The sequence below is a fragment of the Chanodichthys erythropterus genome, chromosome 10, assembly GCF_024489055.1.
Source record: "Chanodichthys erythropterus isolate Z2021 chromosome 10, ASM2448905v1, whole genome shotgun sequence".
In the NCBI taxonomy this organism is placed as follows: domain Eukaryota; kingdom Metazoa; phylum Chordata; class Actinopteri; order Cypriniformes; family Xenocyprididae; genus Chanodichthys; species Chanodichthys erythropterus.
In genome coordinates this window covers 58099320-58116049 of record NC_090230.1, presented here as the reverse complement: position 1 = coordinate 58116049, position 16730 = coordinate 58099320, and the positions used below count along the sequence as shown (strand labels likewise).

Sequence of the window (16730 nt, the reverse complement as noted above, 5' to 3'; positions counted from 1 at the left end):
TGAAAGAATAAATAAGAGTAAGTTTTTTATTAGTATTATTTTACACCATTTCTAACATGTGGGTTCAATGCGTGTGTGTTGACTGAAATGATTTATTATGTTTGTGCGTGTTTTGAATGACGTGTTCACGCATGTTTTGAATGCAGTTCGAGCTTCACCGCCACTCCTATTATTGCCACTAATGCTAGTGTCTTATATTGAAATAGAAATAAAGAAAAAGAACAGAAATAAGAGAGGGCTACAAATCGTATCGCACACATAACCAGCCCCCGGCTGCTGATCGCGATGAGTTTTGGAGAATGATAATGATGGTAGCTCTCCGACTAGTGGTTGAGATCATTATTTACTAGCATTCAGCATAAAGAATGTGGTCTTATCATCCAGGACCGGCGCCACTTGGGGGCAAAACGAGGCATTGCCCCCTCAGATCTGATTTGTGGATCCTCAGTTTCAATTTGTGCCCCCTCCACCCCCGAAACGCGATTGATTTTAACCCTTTGACAAGTACGATCTTTTTTACAGTCTATGGTACGATCACACCCATAGATATAAGCACGCATAGCATACATATCTATTAGACCGGTGTTATTAGAAAGTTCAGTGCGTCAAATTCAAACTTTGCTTTGGCTGGAGCTGAGCCAGAGACAGTCGCGCTTCGTGCTGCTTCTCTATCACAGCCTTTTAGTGTTTTCAACCACATCATGTTTATTTTAGGTTTCAGACATTTAAATAGACATTTAAAAGAAGTACTATATTAAAAAAGACATTTATAGCCGAGTTTGTTATATAGCCTACAAATTCCTATAATTTTTTCAATTATAATTTGATGTTTTTCATATCCTATTGTGTAGGAAACTATAAAGTTTACTCTATTCTTCTCCCAGTTCACCGGCCACTTACTTTTATATATTTCAAGAGAAATGGATGATATAAATCCGACAGATGCGATTCTCTATATATCTATCTGAGCCCACAGCGTGTTTTTATTTTATTTAATATATTATTATTATTACTATTATTTTAAAACGTATTAATTCCATGCCGACGCGTCATGCAGCAGTGACAGATGTTTTTTATTCAAAATATTCAAACATTTTTAATTATATCATGAACTATGATAGGCTATATTCCGATTGTAAAATCTGTGGAAGTGAATGTGTTTTGTCGTTTAAACACCTTTATAATGATCATGTTATAATGATCATTAAAAAAAAAAAAAAAAAAAAACTTAGGCTGGGGGCTCATTTTGATATATAGAGCCGAACAGTGAATCTCAACCTTTTTTGAGTAATAGACCCCCGTCATATTTGGAACATCTTCAAGGACCCAGAATAAAGTTGGCTCATTGGTATCGTTAATGTCTTTGTGCAAATGCGCAATGCAATCAAGTATAATTTACTACTACATTAGTTGACTTGTCCTATATTTAGTCATGTAGTCAGTTATATTATACACATATTATCTTATTCTTTTATGGGAACATGTCAAATGTCAAAATATACAAAAATTCTAAGGCCCCCCTGGCATTCTGTCAAGGATCACTAGGGGTCCATGGACCCCTGGTTGAGAAACACTGCCCTAGAATATATAATACTGATCTCCCTTCTTTTATTTCTGCAACACAACACTCCCACCTAGTGGCCATTGTCTTAATGACATAACTAAACTCAGAGATATGATGTTCAAGTATGTACATTGGACCCAAAAACTATTTAGACACGTAAATCACAATTAAAAGTGTTTGAATGTCATTGCTAAGGGATCTAACGAAACCCTCATCCAGCCCTGTGTCACAGTGAAGCATCGAACACAAACACAAATACACACACACAGAGTTGTTTTGCCATCAAAGTGAGGACATTCTATAGGCGTAATGGTTTTTATACCTTACAAATTGTACATTCCACACAGCTGTAGTAGCTTAGGACATGATTTGTAAGATATAAATATGCCCCAATGTACCATGTTAAAGTGGGACTCAGTAGTATTTAAAAAACACTGTTTGGAAGTTAGTCAAGCTGACACAACAACAAACGTCTAACCAATCAGCATTAGAGGGCGTATGACAGTCGAGGAGAGAGAACGAGCAAGAGGGAGATTTGAAAATAATAATAAAAAAAAAAAAACTGCAGAATGAAAGATGGGACACAATAAAAAAGAGCTCAAAAGAATATCACTGGAAAGAAAAGGTTTATGCCTGGGCAAAACGCTTTAGGACTCGTTTATATATTAGAAAAGCTTTCCAGCGCTGGAGAGAGCTAAGCAGGAAGGCCTGAAAACAGATGTGGAGGCTGCTTTGATCCCGCTTCATGTGTGAGTAACACTGGGTTTGATTGTGTGGAGCTGCTTTGCTGTTTGCGACTAACAACGAACACTTTGTATTTACTCTTGTGTACTGTATGTTCTTTTTTTGTGCTTTCTTGTCGTTTGTTCATCAACTGCGCTTTATTTTTTGTGAAGCGTCAGCTGTGATAAACAGACATCCACTCTCACATTGTGTGTGTAAGAGTAGCCAGATAGTGTGAGTTGAGCAGGTAAACCACTGCACACTGACGATTGCTAGGTGTTTAGCGTCATTGATGGTGCACTCGCCTCACATGCCAGCAGCGATCGGGGGTTTCGAGACTGACTCTGAGCAGGGTGGTTAGGATTGGAAAGTGAGTTTTGGAGGCGGAGCAATGAAGACAGGGGTGGGTTTGTTTGGGTTGATTTCAAATATCAACAATGTCCAACAGCGTAGTTCAAATACTACTTACAGCACCTTTACAGTTTTTTACAGACGCTAGGACACATTTCTCAATACTTAGGTCACTTTTGCAAAACTCTTCACACAGTTCTCCTAACCAACTTTCATCTTGGCAAAGCATTTCATTTCACACTCAAAATGCACTACAACTACCAAAACACTTTATTCAGGTCTCAAATCAACTCATTCTTCCAGAACACTAGCAAAGGTTGACAGCCGACAAACACACTTTGTCACCCACAAAACAATGACCTGAAAAACACTAACATCATGTAGCATTATACAATGTTTTCTTGTGTAAATCAAGGACACATCTCTGTTTATAATTCACTGCAATATATGTTACTGGAATGAATCAGACATGATGCAGAATTCGTCAATATTTTATGTCATTTATTTATTTTTATAATTTTGTATAATTCCAAAATACAAGAATTTGTATACACACCATCCACTGATACAGATACAATTCAATTGTTTTTATAGCATTTAATTTTCAGATTTAAAATATATTTCATTAAAATATTACTGTAGGAATGTAACAAATTTCTGTCTTATTCAGTTTTGTATTATGTTATTGTTTTGAACATAAGTTTAACAGTTTTGAAAACAGTATGTAAGCATGTGCAAATTGGCCTGTACGTACAAAGAGTTTTGGCAGTTGTTGTGTCTGAGTCTGAGAAAAGAATTCATGAAATTTGAGAGATGTAGTCATTGAATGCATTTTGTGCCAAAGCAATGATAATTGATCCTCAGTTTAGCCCACATAGACTTCTGTTGTGCTCACTGTGTGAAGAGTTTTGCAAAAGTGACCTAAGTATTGAGAAATGTGTCCTAGCGTCTGTAAAAAACTGTAATAAGAAGGAATTTCCCATTTTAATTTCCACAGGTCTTTTACCCATATTTTTAATTACGCATTGCATTGTGTTGTTTAAGGGTTAAAGGAAATGTCTGAAAACTTCAGGGAAAAGCTACAGGTAATTTTTTGCCAGGACATTATCCCATTTTCAACAGATTTTTTATTTACAGCATATATAGTGGAACTATCAGATTTTGTCTATCAGGAAATGATTGGATGGTTGTTAGATTTGCTATTGGTGGATCTCATGTGAGTGACAGGTCGCCCCTCCCTTGTGCCAGTCACCAGAGAAAAGAAGAGATGTTGCTGCAAGAAGGAGGGGAAGTTATTTTGATTAAACATGACTTAAAAACAATAATGATGTGCATGGATAAAGTTTATATATATATATAATCCATAAAAAATAAGAACTGTCCATTTTAATTTCATAGTGATTTTAAAAGCCCCTTGTGGGTCACCTTTAAAACATTTTTATGTTTTTATTCAACAAGTTTTATTGTTTTTTCTTACCACCACCTATTTCATTGCACATAACTTCAGGGATCCTGTTTCTATTCTATTCTATTCTATTCTATTCTATTCTATTCTATTCTATTGTTCCTACAAATGCTTTGCGAATCGGTTCGTATGAATCATTAAAAAGAACCGGTTCATAAGAACGACTCTTTTGCGAATCGGACATGACTACTCGTTACATATGGCGCGCAATGTCTGTCTGAGAAATATCAGACCGAGTCCGTCGGGCCCAATACATGCTGTAAGGACTTAACACCGCATTTCGGTTCGGCAAAACCGCTTTTGGTAGAGCCAAACCCCTTCACTAGCTCTCACATAGCCTACAACCGAATGCAAACGATGTCTGTCTTTGAGTCCTAATGAAATGAAGAGGACACGGGTTTTGTACGCGACAGAAGAGTGTGCTGTCTACAAGGTATGGTTTTTATATTCTCTGTTCACAATAAAGTCATTATTATTTGACGTGCTATCTTCCATTTAATGGCGAATGGCATTTTGACAGCCGCACAAGACAAATGTCGCGTGTTATTGTCGCCCATTGATCAGCACTGTGTTGTTTCAGACAATTGAGACTGTGTATTTCTGTTCGAAGTTAACATAGTCAACATGGTTTTGTCCTCCAAACCAATGTATCGTTTTATTATTTTGAGTCGCAAGAAATAATGTTTTAACATACCAGTGTTCAAAAGATCTATTTTGTATGAGAAAGTCACTAAAATTTCTTACTATCCTGCAGCATTATTTGTGAATGTGAAAGGGAAATGAACGGAGTCAGTCCTATTTCAGCACCAAGGCGCTGTCCACCGCACGAGCACTAAAACATCAATGACTGAACATTTACTGATAAATAAACCTACTGTGGCATTAACAATATTGTTTATGGAAGCGTTCAAATTTCAGCAACACTGGGCTATACAAGTGAAATGACTGCATTTTTGTTTTGTCTCTGTAGACTGAAACCTGTCGACACATCAGGCATTCTCGAAGAAATCTTGAGGCTGGTCAGTTGTTTGATTCCTGTCTTATTCACAATAAAGTGCAGGATTCTGGCAGTAAAAATCCCATCCCCTCACCATGACCTCTGTAGCATTTCATTTTTACAAATCTGGGTAATAGTGTATTAGCTGAATTACCAGTGAACCTGCAAAAGAGCTCAACAATGACACTTAATTGCATGTTAATTGCAGTAAATCGCTGCTCTCCCTGCTCTTATTTGTGCTAGGCTGCATGGATGGGCAGGGAGTTCTTTCCCAGAACAGAACCATACTGCCAAATGCAAACTATATGCTAACTGTCAATCAACTTTAATGATAATGGTTCTGACAGAAATGCAATTAGTTGAACTTTAGAGTGTGTTTTTGACTGACTTAAGTGGAAATTAAGTACATTTATGTAATTTGAAATATGGTTAAAGTTACTGCTGAATGTACTGACAACCATTTATGGTAAACAAAAATATACTTTAATGTAATTTCTATTTAAATTTGTATGTTATATATTTAAATCTATTTGCAATAATTACACATTTGTAATGATGACAATTGCAATTTAGTACATTTAAAGTATATTTTAAGGTATTAAAGTATAGGTATAATTAAAGTATAAGTTTAAATGTAATATCAAATACAGGTAAAATTATAACTAAGTACTTTACATGTGCTTTAGTATGTTAGTCAACACATCAAAATAAGTGCACTTTACAGCACCACAAAATCTTAAAATATAATGATTTAAAATGTTCTTTATTGTAAAACTTTTAATTTGACATTATTACAAAGTGCACTTTTTAAAAGTCTACTCAAGTGTGTTAAGACGCAGACTTGAAAGTGTACACTCTTTAAGTGCACTTAAATGAATGAATTCAAATTCCAATTTTTAAAAACATTTTTTTTTTTAGATCAAGTGCACATTCTGTGCAATTAAGTGCACTTTTCAAAGAGCTATTAGTTTGCTTTGGAACTTTTATTCAAGAACTTGCAGTTACACTATTTTAAGGTGACATAGTTACTCTCTTACTCAAATAAATACTACATGTACTGACTATAGAGTTATGGTTAGGGTTTGGTTTAGGGATATTTACTTGTAATTATGCATAATTTACTGTTATTACTATAGTAAGTACATGTAGTAGCATGTAACTGTGTCACCTTAAAATAAAGTGTTACCAACTTTTCAAATCGCTGTGGAGAAAAAGTCTGCTAAATAAATGGGGCGGTCACTTTTGCACTCTAGAATGTGATGAATTAGTTACCATATAAATGTAGGATATTTATTTAGATACCATATAAATGTAGGATATTTTTTTAGAATGTGGTGTTTGTTTTACAGCAGGGTTGTTTTATTGACGTTCATAAGGAGACATGAGGAAGTGCAGTCCATGGATGTTTCTGCCCGTAATGTTTTCTCTCTTCACAGCTGCTGGCCTCTGGGTTGTGTGAGTAACCAAAACCTGCTTTGCCCTTATCTACTTCACTGATTTAAGCTGCTGTTAAGATAAATATCATATTTCCTCCATGAACAGGTATTTCATTGCTGTGGAGGATGAGAAAATCACCCCACTCAGTTCAGAGTACAAGTAAGGGAAACTGACCTCTATTGCATGGCAAACATTTAATATGAGTAATCAAAATATGAATGCCTCCTTCAAACTGATCTTCTGTTCACAGGAGGTCAGAATCAAAATCTCCTCCATATATCAGGTAAATCTTTATGAATTTTATTATCAATATTTTGTATATATATATTTTTTTTGTTTAGAGGCCTGATAAAAGTTCTTATACCATTTAGCATTGCAGGCAATGCACCACCTGCCAGCTGCGTGTTTAGTCAAGTCATGAACATGGCGGCCTTTGTAGGTATGAATGGTGCTCAGATTCTATCAAAGGAGTTGCTTTGAAGTTCAGTTGAAGATCTAACAACTAATATAATCATTATTTATTATGTACTGAAATTGCAGCCTAGTGCAACTGTTGCAGTGTCCAGCAGCATTATATTACAAAATGTGAACATCAGTTTAGGGGCTGTTTACATGACTCTGTTTTCAACTAAAAACGGAAAACTTTTAATCTGTTTTGGCCATTCATTTACACGACAATGGCGTTTTGGGGGCCTGAAAATGCACTTTTTTGAAAATGGGTTTTAAAGTGCACGTTTTTGAAAATGATAACTACAAAAACGTGCAGTTATGAAAATGGACACTTTATGCGCATACCTGTAACGTGTTCATAGGCGCGTAGTGTTTCTTTACAAAGTGACATCGACAACTACTGGCCTGGCATGAATAATATAGCATTTTCAGAGTGAACGAGGATCATTTCGACAACATTGTCATCTCGCAAAGGAACAACTTTTTTTCCGTTTTTAGTACATCGTTGTCATGTAAAAGTACCCTTAGATATTAAATTGCATGTGTGTGTGTGATACACAGCTGACGGTATTGTAGAATTGTTCCAAATGAATTCTGTCTCTTGGGCTCCAGGCTTCATTCTTGGAGTGCTGAGATACCTGCAGTTGAAACCGAGGGTGCATAAACCTTGGCTCAACATCGGCAGTCTGGTGGCTTTGTCTCTCGCCTGCTTCGGTATGACTTTAGTTGGGAATTTCCAGGTATGAATCATACTTTTTTTTGCTACTATAAAATCAAACCACTTCGACTGATTAACGAAAAATATTCTTTCATGTCAAAGTGAAACATTTCAATAAATTGATTAAAGAGTTACTTCACCCAAAAATATTAATTTTTATTTATTACTCGCACTCATGTCGTTCTACACCCGTAAGTCCTTCCTTCATCTTAAGAACACAAATTAAGATATTTTTGATTAAATCTGATGGCTCAGTGAGGCCTGCATTCACAGCAATGACATTTCCTCTCTCAGGATCCATAAAGGTACTAAAAACATATTTAAAACAGTTCATGCAAGTTCAGTAGTTCTACCTTAATATTATGAAGCGACAAGAATATTTTTGTGCGCCAAAAAAACAAAATAATGACTTTTTAACAATATAGTGATGGGCAGATTTCAAAACACTGCGCTTTACGAATTGAATCAGTGACTCTGAGTGCCAAAGTTACTTGATTTCAGCAGTTTAGCCATTTGATAGGAGATCCGATTCGATTCGTAAAGCTCCGAAGCAGTGTTTTGAAATCGGCCCATCACTATATTGTTGAAAAGTCGTTATTTAGTTTTTTTTGCCACACAAAAAGTATTCTTGTCACTTCATAATATTAAGGTAGAACTACTGAACTCACATGAACTGTTTTAAATATGTTTTTAGTGCCTTTATGGATCCTGAGAGAGGAAGTACCATTGCTGTGAATGCAGGCCTCACTGAGCCATCAGATATAATCAAAAATATCTTAATATGTTTTGCGAAGATGAATGAAGGATACGGGTGTAGAACGACATGAGTGCGAGTAATAAATTACATTATTTTCATTTTGGGTGAAGTAACTCGTTAAAATTTATTAGTGTCATGTCACTTGTTTCTTGTTTAGACTTTTATGTATAGTTTGATTTAGTTTCCTGTTTCTGTTTTTTACCCTGCGTTCCAATGTCCATACTATCCATCCTAAATAGTATGTGAGATTAAAATAAGTGTGTCCCAAAGCATAGTATGTTGAAAAGAGTATGCCAAAAGTCCCCGGATGGTCTACAATTTCCGGTAGATTTTCGAAATGTGGATCCGTGCACACTATAGAGGCTAATATTGCCCACAACCCATTGCGGATTGGACGAGGATTCAGTTCAGAACTACAAACACGAGTAAAAAGTGTTAAAAAACTACAAAACATGGCGGATACGCTTGATCGACGCTGAGACGCTGAGAGTGACTAATAATCAGTTTAACCTGATAGAAAATATATATTTAATGTTATCTGTGTTATTTTTCATCTACAAATACCAATGTGGACTTTTATAAAGATCCGAATGGCCATTAACTTTTAAATGCATCATTATGCATTAATAAGAGGAGAGTTCTCCACATGAAAGACCCGCGACTGCAGATCAACGTGCTGCATTTCTCTCCGATACGGTAGGAAATTAACTAAATGAAATGTGGAGGATGTAAGATGATTGACAGGCCAGTTTATGTTGACAGGATGCAACAGAGAAAAGACGCGATTGTATGACGTGTTAGTATGTCCCAAAGCTTGTCTACTCTTTTGCTACACACTCAAAAGTAAGTACTTTTTGTTCACAGACAGAGTACATACTTTTAGGGCGTAGTATAAGTAGGTGAATTGGAACGCAGCATGTGTCTTTCGCAGTTCCTCTGATTAGTCCCTCATTATTCTCACCGGTGTCTTGTTAATCTGTCTCCCTGCCTGTGTTCGAAATGGCATACTATCATACTACTCTTACTATTTCTGCAGTGTCCAATATGTATACTGTATGTAGTATACACATTTTCTGTATGCATGGAATACCTGGATTACATACTATATTTGCCAGCATCTGCTAAATACAAACTCAGGAACATTGAAATTAGAATGGAAGCGTCGTTTGGAATGGCATACCACCATACGAGTCTTACTATATTGCAGTATGCAATCGGTATACTGTGAATAGTATGTGAATGTTCTGTATGCATGGAGTTCCCGGATTACCTATTTGCCGAAACCTAATGTATGCACCTGAGAACGCAACATGGGGTACTGTTTCCCACAACACAACATGCTCCACGTGTGAACTGAGTGAACTGGAGGCGGGGAATAATTATAAATGTAGCCTAACACTTTTATAAGTAGCCTGCCCTACACGTTACTGTAAAGTAGCTTAAAAACTAGCTATGTTTCCGAAAACACTATTGTTATGTTATCATAATAATTGCGCTTTAATCTCTACGGCACATTTCTGATCAAGTTACCTTTATTTCTATAGCACTTTATGCAATACAGATTTCAAAGCAGCTTTACTGTGATAAACAGGAAAATAATGATTCAGTGATGCAAACAGAGTTCAATGCTCAAATCTTTCTCCTTTTTGTGTTCTCATCCCGAGTTAACCAGAGACAAAAGTCTCCCAAAATAAACAATAGTAGTGGTTTATGATCTATGCACCAAATCAGTAGTTCATTTGCAGCGTGTTGCGCTCATCGCCATATGTTTTAAGGAGCACAGATATTGGCTTGGAATAGAGCGTTATAATGATACATTCTTGCAACGATTTCAAGTCTCATAATGTTTTCGGGAAAACATGCGCTCATAGTAACATATCTGCTTTATCTAAAATGTCAGATTATAATTTCGTTGCTGGCTGGGTTGATTCAGTCCTATGAAATATTATCTTGACTATTAAAACCATATATTAGCATATCAATAACTTTTTATGCTGACAAAATAAAGCCTATATACCTTATATTTAGTGCATAATCTACCATAAATATTTTATTTGTGATGTTTTGGAAAACCCAGCTCTAATGAGTTTTTTTAAGTATTTAAGTATTTACTTAAATTTTTATTACTATGTAGAATTTAAGTATTCTACACAGTAATAAGTGGAAAGATTTCCTGTATGGAGCTATATTGTTACCTGAACCCTTAAAGGGTTAGTTCACCCAAAAATTCTGTCATTTATTACTTACCCTCATGCCGTTCCACACCTGTAAGACCTTCGTTAATCTTCAGAACACAAATTAAGATATTTTAGTTGAAATCTGATAGCTCCGTGAGGCCTCCATAGGGAGCAATGTCACTTCCTCTCTGAAGATCCATAAAGGTACTAAAAACATATTTAAATCAGTTCATGTGAGTACAGTGGTTCAATATTAATATTATAAAGCAACGACAATATTTTTGGAGCACCAAAAAAACAAAATAACGACTTATTTAGTGATGGCCGATTTCAAAACACTGCTTCATAAAGCATCGGATCATAAATGAGTTTGACGCTCCGAACAGCAGATTTGATACACTGATTCATTTATGATCTGATGCTTCCTGAAGCAGTGTTTTGAAATCGGCCATCACTAAATAAGTCGTTATTTAGTTTTTTGGGCGCTCCAAAAATATTCTCGTCGCTTTATAATATTAATATTGAACCACTGTACACACATGAACTGATTTAAATATGTTTTTAGTACCTTTATGGATCTTCAGAGAGGAAGTGTCATTGCTCCCTTAGGAGCCCTCACTGAGCCATTGGATTTCAACTAAAATATCTTAATTTGTGTTTTAAAGATTAACGAAGGTCTTACGGGTGTGGAACAGCATGAGGGTGAGTAATAAATGACAGAATTTTCATTTTTGGGTGAACTAACCATTTAAAAATAGCTAACCTAATGTAGTCAATTGGATTCAAACATGGTAATTATATATTTTTTTAACTTTAATCAAATCAGTTAATTTACATAACACATTAAGAACATATTTAAGTTAAAAAAATTTCAGTGTACGTTTTTTGTCGAGCAAAGTAAATTCTAATCAACTGATTTGACGTGAAAAACATGATTTAATTTCACCGAATCATCTTGACTTTACACTAATTTTTATGGGTTAGATCAAGACTGTTGGTGAAGGCAGTTGAAACGTAGAACTTTTTCTCTCAGGTTTGCACATAAAAAAGAATGGTTAGCATATGGTTTATTTGTAACCTGGACATCTGTGCTGAATTAATGTTCAGTGTTTGTCATGTGACAACAATGTAGCATACTACTCTGAAACATTATTTGTTAGCCTACATATGGTATACTATTTCATATTCTTAAAACAATAGTAGGCAGTATGCAGTACATTAGTGTGCCATTCCGAACACAGCCCCTGTGTATATAACGGTGCATTCAAGTCACATTGAATAGATCATATTTACAACACACATGAACGCCACCACAAATCTTAATTATTAGTGGGAAACTCTGAATTTTCTCCAAGCCCTGAGCTTCCAATTGGGGTCATCAGTGAGGAAATATGGTGGACGCAATAGATGCAGCACCCGTATTTATGGTAAATGTGTTGAAATTAATGAAATAAAAAAAGCTAGCAAAGTTGCATTTAAAAATGTGATAGCACTGTTACAGTTAGAATGTGTAACAATTAAATTTACAGTATTTTCATAAATTGAAAAAAAAAGAAAACACTGCTTGTATATTCTTTATTCTTTTTTTTTTTTTTGTAGAATTAGAGTTAAAAAAATCTTTTAATTTTATGTAGAAAAGGTACATTGCCATCTTGTTCCGACCAAAGTGACTTGAACGCTGATCTGATGTCTTAATTTAAGTCAGTAAGTCCCAGTGTTTGCTGTGTTGGGTTGTCCAAAAAAACAAACAAACAAAAAACAAGTGACATATTTTAGTTAGTTTCCAGTGTCCATAAGTATTTCTTTATAAGTATTCCAAGTATGATTTTACATTACTTTTTTCACCTAAACACCTTTTATTACACTTTTCGATCTAGCTGTCCAATGATGAGGAACTACATAATATTGGCACCTCCATGACCTTTGGCTTAGGAACTCTTTTCTGCTGGGTCCAGTCTTTCATGACCCTAAAGGTCAACTTGCGGAATGAAGGCAAGCGAGCAGGAATCCCCCGCTTCCTGTTGTCTGGGGCTGTAACTTCCTGCATGCTGCTTTGTATCCTTTTTCCTACCACTTTTACCTTACTTCACTAAACAATATACTGCAGACTTTGCAGGATGAGCTGTAGTATGATTAGCTTCATTTATAGGGCTGGGTGATAATGCCAGAATATCTCCATTACTGATGATATTCAATGTATACTGTATCTTGCTCTGAAATATCTTAAAATGCCATTTCAAACAAGCAGCCACTGTTGTCAAATAGATTCAAAATGATGTGAGAAATTATAACATTAAAAATGTTGATACCAATTGAACAAGGGATATATATACAACCCTTGTGTAAAATAAGTGCGCTTTATTGTATTGATTGAACACTTGTAGTGTACTTCTAATCTGAAAAGTATATTTAAAAATTGTACTTGCAGATAATATAATATTAAATCAAATAAAAGACACAAAAAGAGTACAATTTCAGGACTTAGTTCACTTTTAAAAAGTGCATTTTGTAATGTCAAATTAAGTTTTACTTTTTAAATCATTGTTTTAATAATCTGCCATGCAAGTCGCAATAAAAATGACATATTTTAGTTCATTCAGCAGAACACTTAAAGGTGAATTTACCTTGGCATAGTTAAATAACAAGAGTTCAGTACATGGAAATGACATACAGTGAGTCTCAAACTCCATTGTTTCCTCCTTTTTATATAAATCTCATTTGTTTAAAAGACCTCCGAAGAACAGGCGAATCTCAACATAACACCGACTGTTACGTAACAGTCGGGGTGTACGCCCCCAATGTTTGCATATGCCAGCCCATGATCAAGGCATTACACAAGGGCAGCCAGTATTAAAGTCTGGATGAAAGCCATTAGACAAGGGCAGAACGTCTGGATGTGCACAGATGAATCAACAGACTAGGTAAGCAAGGACAATAGCAAAAAAAGGCAGATGGAGCAATAATAACTGACATGATTCATGATAACATGATATTTTAAGTGATATTTGTAAACTGTCTTTCTAAATGTTTCGTTAGCATGTTGCTAATGTACTGTTAAATGTGGTTAAAGTTACCATCGTTTATTACTGTATTCACAGACACAAGAGCCGTCGCTATTTCCATTTTTAAACACTTGCAGTCTGTATAATTCATAAACACAACTTCAGTCTTTATAAATCTCTCCAACAGTGTAGCATTAGCCATTAGCCATGGAGCATAGCCTCAAATTCATTCAGAATCAAATGTAAACATCAAAATAAACACTGTACTTACGCGATTAGACATGCTGCATGACGAACACTTTGTAAAGATCCATTTTGAGGGTTATATTAGTGTGAACTTTGTTTTTGTTGTTTAAGGCAAGCGCAAGCTCTTGGGGCGTGGAGCACCAGATTTAAAGGGCCACACACCTTGAATCGGCTCATTTCTAATTATGCCCCAAAATAGGCAGTTAAAAAAATTAATTAAAAAAAATCTTTTTGATTTTTTTTGAGCTGAAACTTCACAGACACATTCAGGGGACACCTTAGACTTATATTACATCTTTTTAAAAAAAGTTATAGGGAACCTTTAAACATTTAACATGTATATTTCAAAGGCAACAGAAGTAGTTATTAAATTACATATAAAGATGCATTTAAGTCCTACTTAGGAGTCAAATAAAGCACTCTAAAGATCCGCTAAATGCACAGAATATAAATTAAAACTAATATTTTATTGAATTGCAACTAACATGCACTCATAAAAAAAAGAAGTGTACTTTTTCACAAGATCACTATACTGTAACAATAAATCAAAGTAATAAATCACAATATTTACCTTTATTTTAATGACAAATTTAATGTACATTAAAAAGTCATGCAGGGACATCATTTAACATTTTTGAATGATGAAGCAAAAGAACGGCTGAATCAGACTTATCAAATCACTGAGAAAAAAAACAGTCTGAAATGATTCACAGAAATGAATAAAAATGAATGAGAACCCTGCTGGAAAAAAAAGAAAAAAAAAAAAAGAAAAAAAAAAAAAGCTTAAGGCCTTTTAGTGTGCGACACTATTCCTGCTTGTGTGTTTATTCTAAGCACAGACTGCAATTTTGTCTTCCGATGCTTTAAATGCTTGAGCTCTTTAAAGCGGGATGGATTCTGATTGGCTGTCAATGTTTTTATCATTCATCAGTTGGGGAAAAAAAAGTTCTGAAAAAGTGATTCCAACGATATAGTTTCTCGGTGTCGTTATTGTTATAGTTGTGCTGTGAACTGAATTACAACGATTATTAAAACTTAGTTAAGGTTATCATTATAGTTAGTTAGTTACCATACTAGATATGAACAGGCCTTTAAGCTTGTTTAGTTGGTCTCCTAGTCTAGCCATCCTGGTGTTTAGCTGGTATAGGTAATCAGCCATCTAGTTTAAAACCCCTCTAAAACTAAACAAACCAGCTAACCTTATAAGACCATTTTAAGTTATTGCAGTAGTCAACAGTAGTCAAATGACTATGGCTGTACATTGGATGAATTCCAAGCAGTGTTTTTGCACCCTTATTAAAAGGCACTTCGGGAAGTGGACGCCTTTTTACAGAGGCGTTCTAAATGAAAGTCAGCACCTGAATTCCTTCATGAAGGCTCTTTCCACAAGTTGTATGTACGTGTACCTACAGTGCACTTTACTAAGAAGGTACTGGGTAATATTAGGTAACTACTTGGGTTAAGGTTAGGTTTAGGGATAGGTTCAGTGTAAGTGCCTAGGTGTTACCAATTATTGAAATTTCGATAACGAGTACATAGTATGCATATGGGGAACAGGACTGTAAAATAAAGTTCTACAACAATTCGGACATACTACATCCGACATGTTATTGTAATGTGATTTATCAGCGTCAGTTGCGTCGCTTCACTGCCATTCATAAATACCCTCCTGTGGCCTCAATTGATAGTAAAGTGTCCATCAAATGCACACTTGAGGATCTTGCCAGAAGAAGTAGGTAATCTGGGGAATTTTCATTTGTTTTTCGAATACTACGCATTCAGACATACTACTCTGTTGGTGGTTGGTGTTTATCCCATACTTATATAGTGGGGATGTATTCGATTTTGGATGCAGCGACAGTCCGAGAATGTGAACATCTCCAAATAGAACGTCATGTGCGGTCACCTCGAGCGGTAACTACAACACGGGGTGAATGCAGCATAATTTTATTGTTTATGGTCATGTGACCTAGGGTGGCGAATCCTTGCGATTCATTTTAAAGCTAGATGGTGGGATAATTCGAGTTAACTTGTAAATGGAATAATTCAAGTTGTTTTGTTTGTGATATTTTACACACATTTATGCCATTCATTCCATATGAAGTTTACATAGGTTTCATAGGCAAGAAATGAGTTTAATAGTAGATCCGTTAGGTAGTGTTGACTTGCAGTGTCCAAACAAGAGATGGCAAGTTTTAAAATGTATATATAAAGCACATTTTAAAAACTTCCTTATAAAATGTATATTTAATTATATTGACCGCAATAATAAGAAATTCCTGTTGTATGAACAGCTAATGGACGCTGTGCTGGATTGTCATGATAGCATTCCAGGTGAAGATAAAGAGGAAATCACATTGTCTTTCATCGTTCCCTTCAAGTGCGTTCCAAATGGCTACATTATGACACGAAAGTGTCCTGCTCCCTTCATAGTCCTGTCCTTCAAAAGAGAGATGCTCACTTCTGATTGGAATTCACCCAGTATTTGATACATCACTCAGCCCTTCTTTCCTGTCCTCCTTCATAGATTTATTTGGTTTTGTATATATATCAGCCTTGACCACAGATAACAGATTTTGCCCTGATGGCTCAGCGGCTACACATGCATGCCGCCCGGGCTCAGTGGGCGCTGGTTATGTTCTTCCTGATGTACCTGGGCACATTTGCCATCGAGTTTCGCCACTACCATTTTGAGATTGTTTGTAGCGACGACCAGGACCCTCCACTCAGCCTGTCTGAAAGCTTCTCTGAGGTCTCAGAGTACCAGTCTGACCAGCTATAGTCTGACTTCCACAGTATCCTTCCACTCTATACTTCCAGTGCTCGCCAGTTATCAGTCATGC

At 35.7% G+C, this 16730-nt stretch overlaps 1 protein-coding gene across 3 annotated transcripts; it reads left to right on the top strand.

The window, feature by feature from the left end:
- The first annotated feature begins 4045 nt into the window (after positions 1-4045).
- On the top strand, positions 4046-16683 carry tmem150c (transmembrane protein 150C). Of its 3 annotated transcripts, XM_067398364.1 has the most exons (9): positions 4046-4536; positions 5074-5122; positions 6450-6555; positions 6643-6696; positions 6788-6820; positions 6909-6976; positions 7600-7727; positions 12517-12694; positions 16461-16683. In XM_067398364.1, exons 3-9 carry the CDS (start codon positions 6482-6484, stop codon positions 16667-16669), a joined length of 744 nt encoding a protein of 247 aa, XP_067254465.1. In that variant the 5' UTR covers positions 4046-4536; positions 5074-5122; positions 6450-6481; the 3' UTR covers positions 16670-16683. The 3 variants fall into 3 exon arrangements, with proteins under 3 accessions (XP_067254465.1, XP_067254466.1, XP_067254467.1); XM_067398365.1 differs by having other exon boundaries at positions 4046-5122; XM_067398366.1 differs by lacking the exon at positions 4046-4536 and having other exon boundaries at positions 5106-5122; positions 6453-6555.
- The last annotated feature ends 47 nt before the right edge of the window (positions 16684-16730 follow it).

Excerpts from the sequence above, each read along its gene's own strand:
- tmem150c (XM_067398364.1), top strand. The coding sequence starts at position 6,482 with ATGAGGAAGTGCAGTCCATGGATGTTTCTGCCCGTAATGTTTTCTCTC. Across the intron at positions 6,697-6,787 it reads CCACTCAGTTCAGAGTACAA|GAGGTCAGAATCAAAATCTC; the intron begins GTAAGGGAAACT and ends TTCTGTTCACAG. Across the intron at positions 6,977-7,599 it reads GAACATGGCGGCCTTTGTAG|GCTTCATTCTTGGAGTGCTG; the intron begins GTATGAATGGTG and ends CTTGGGCTCCAG.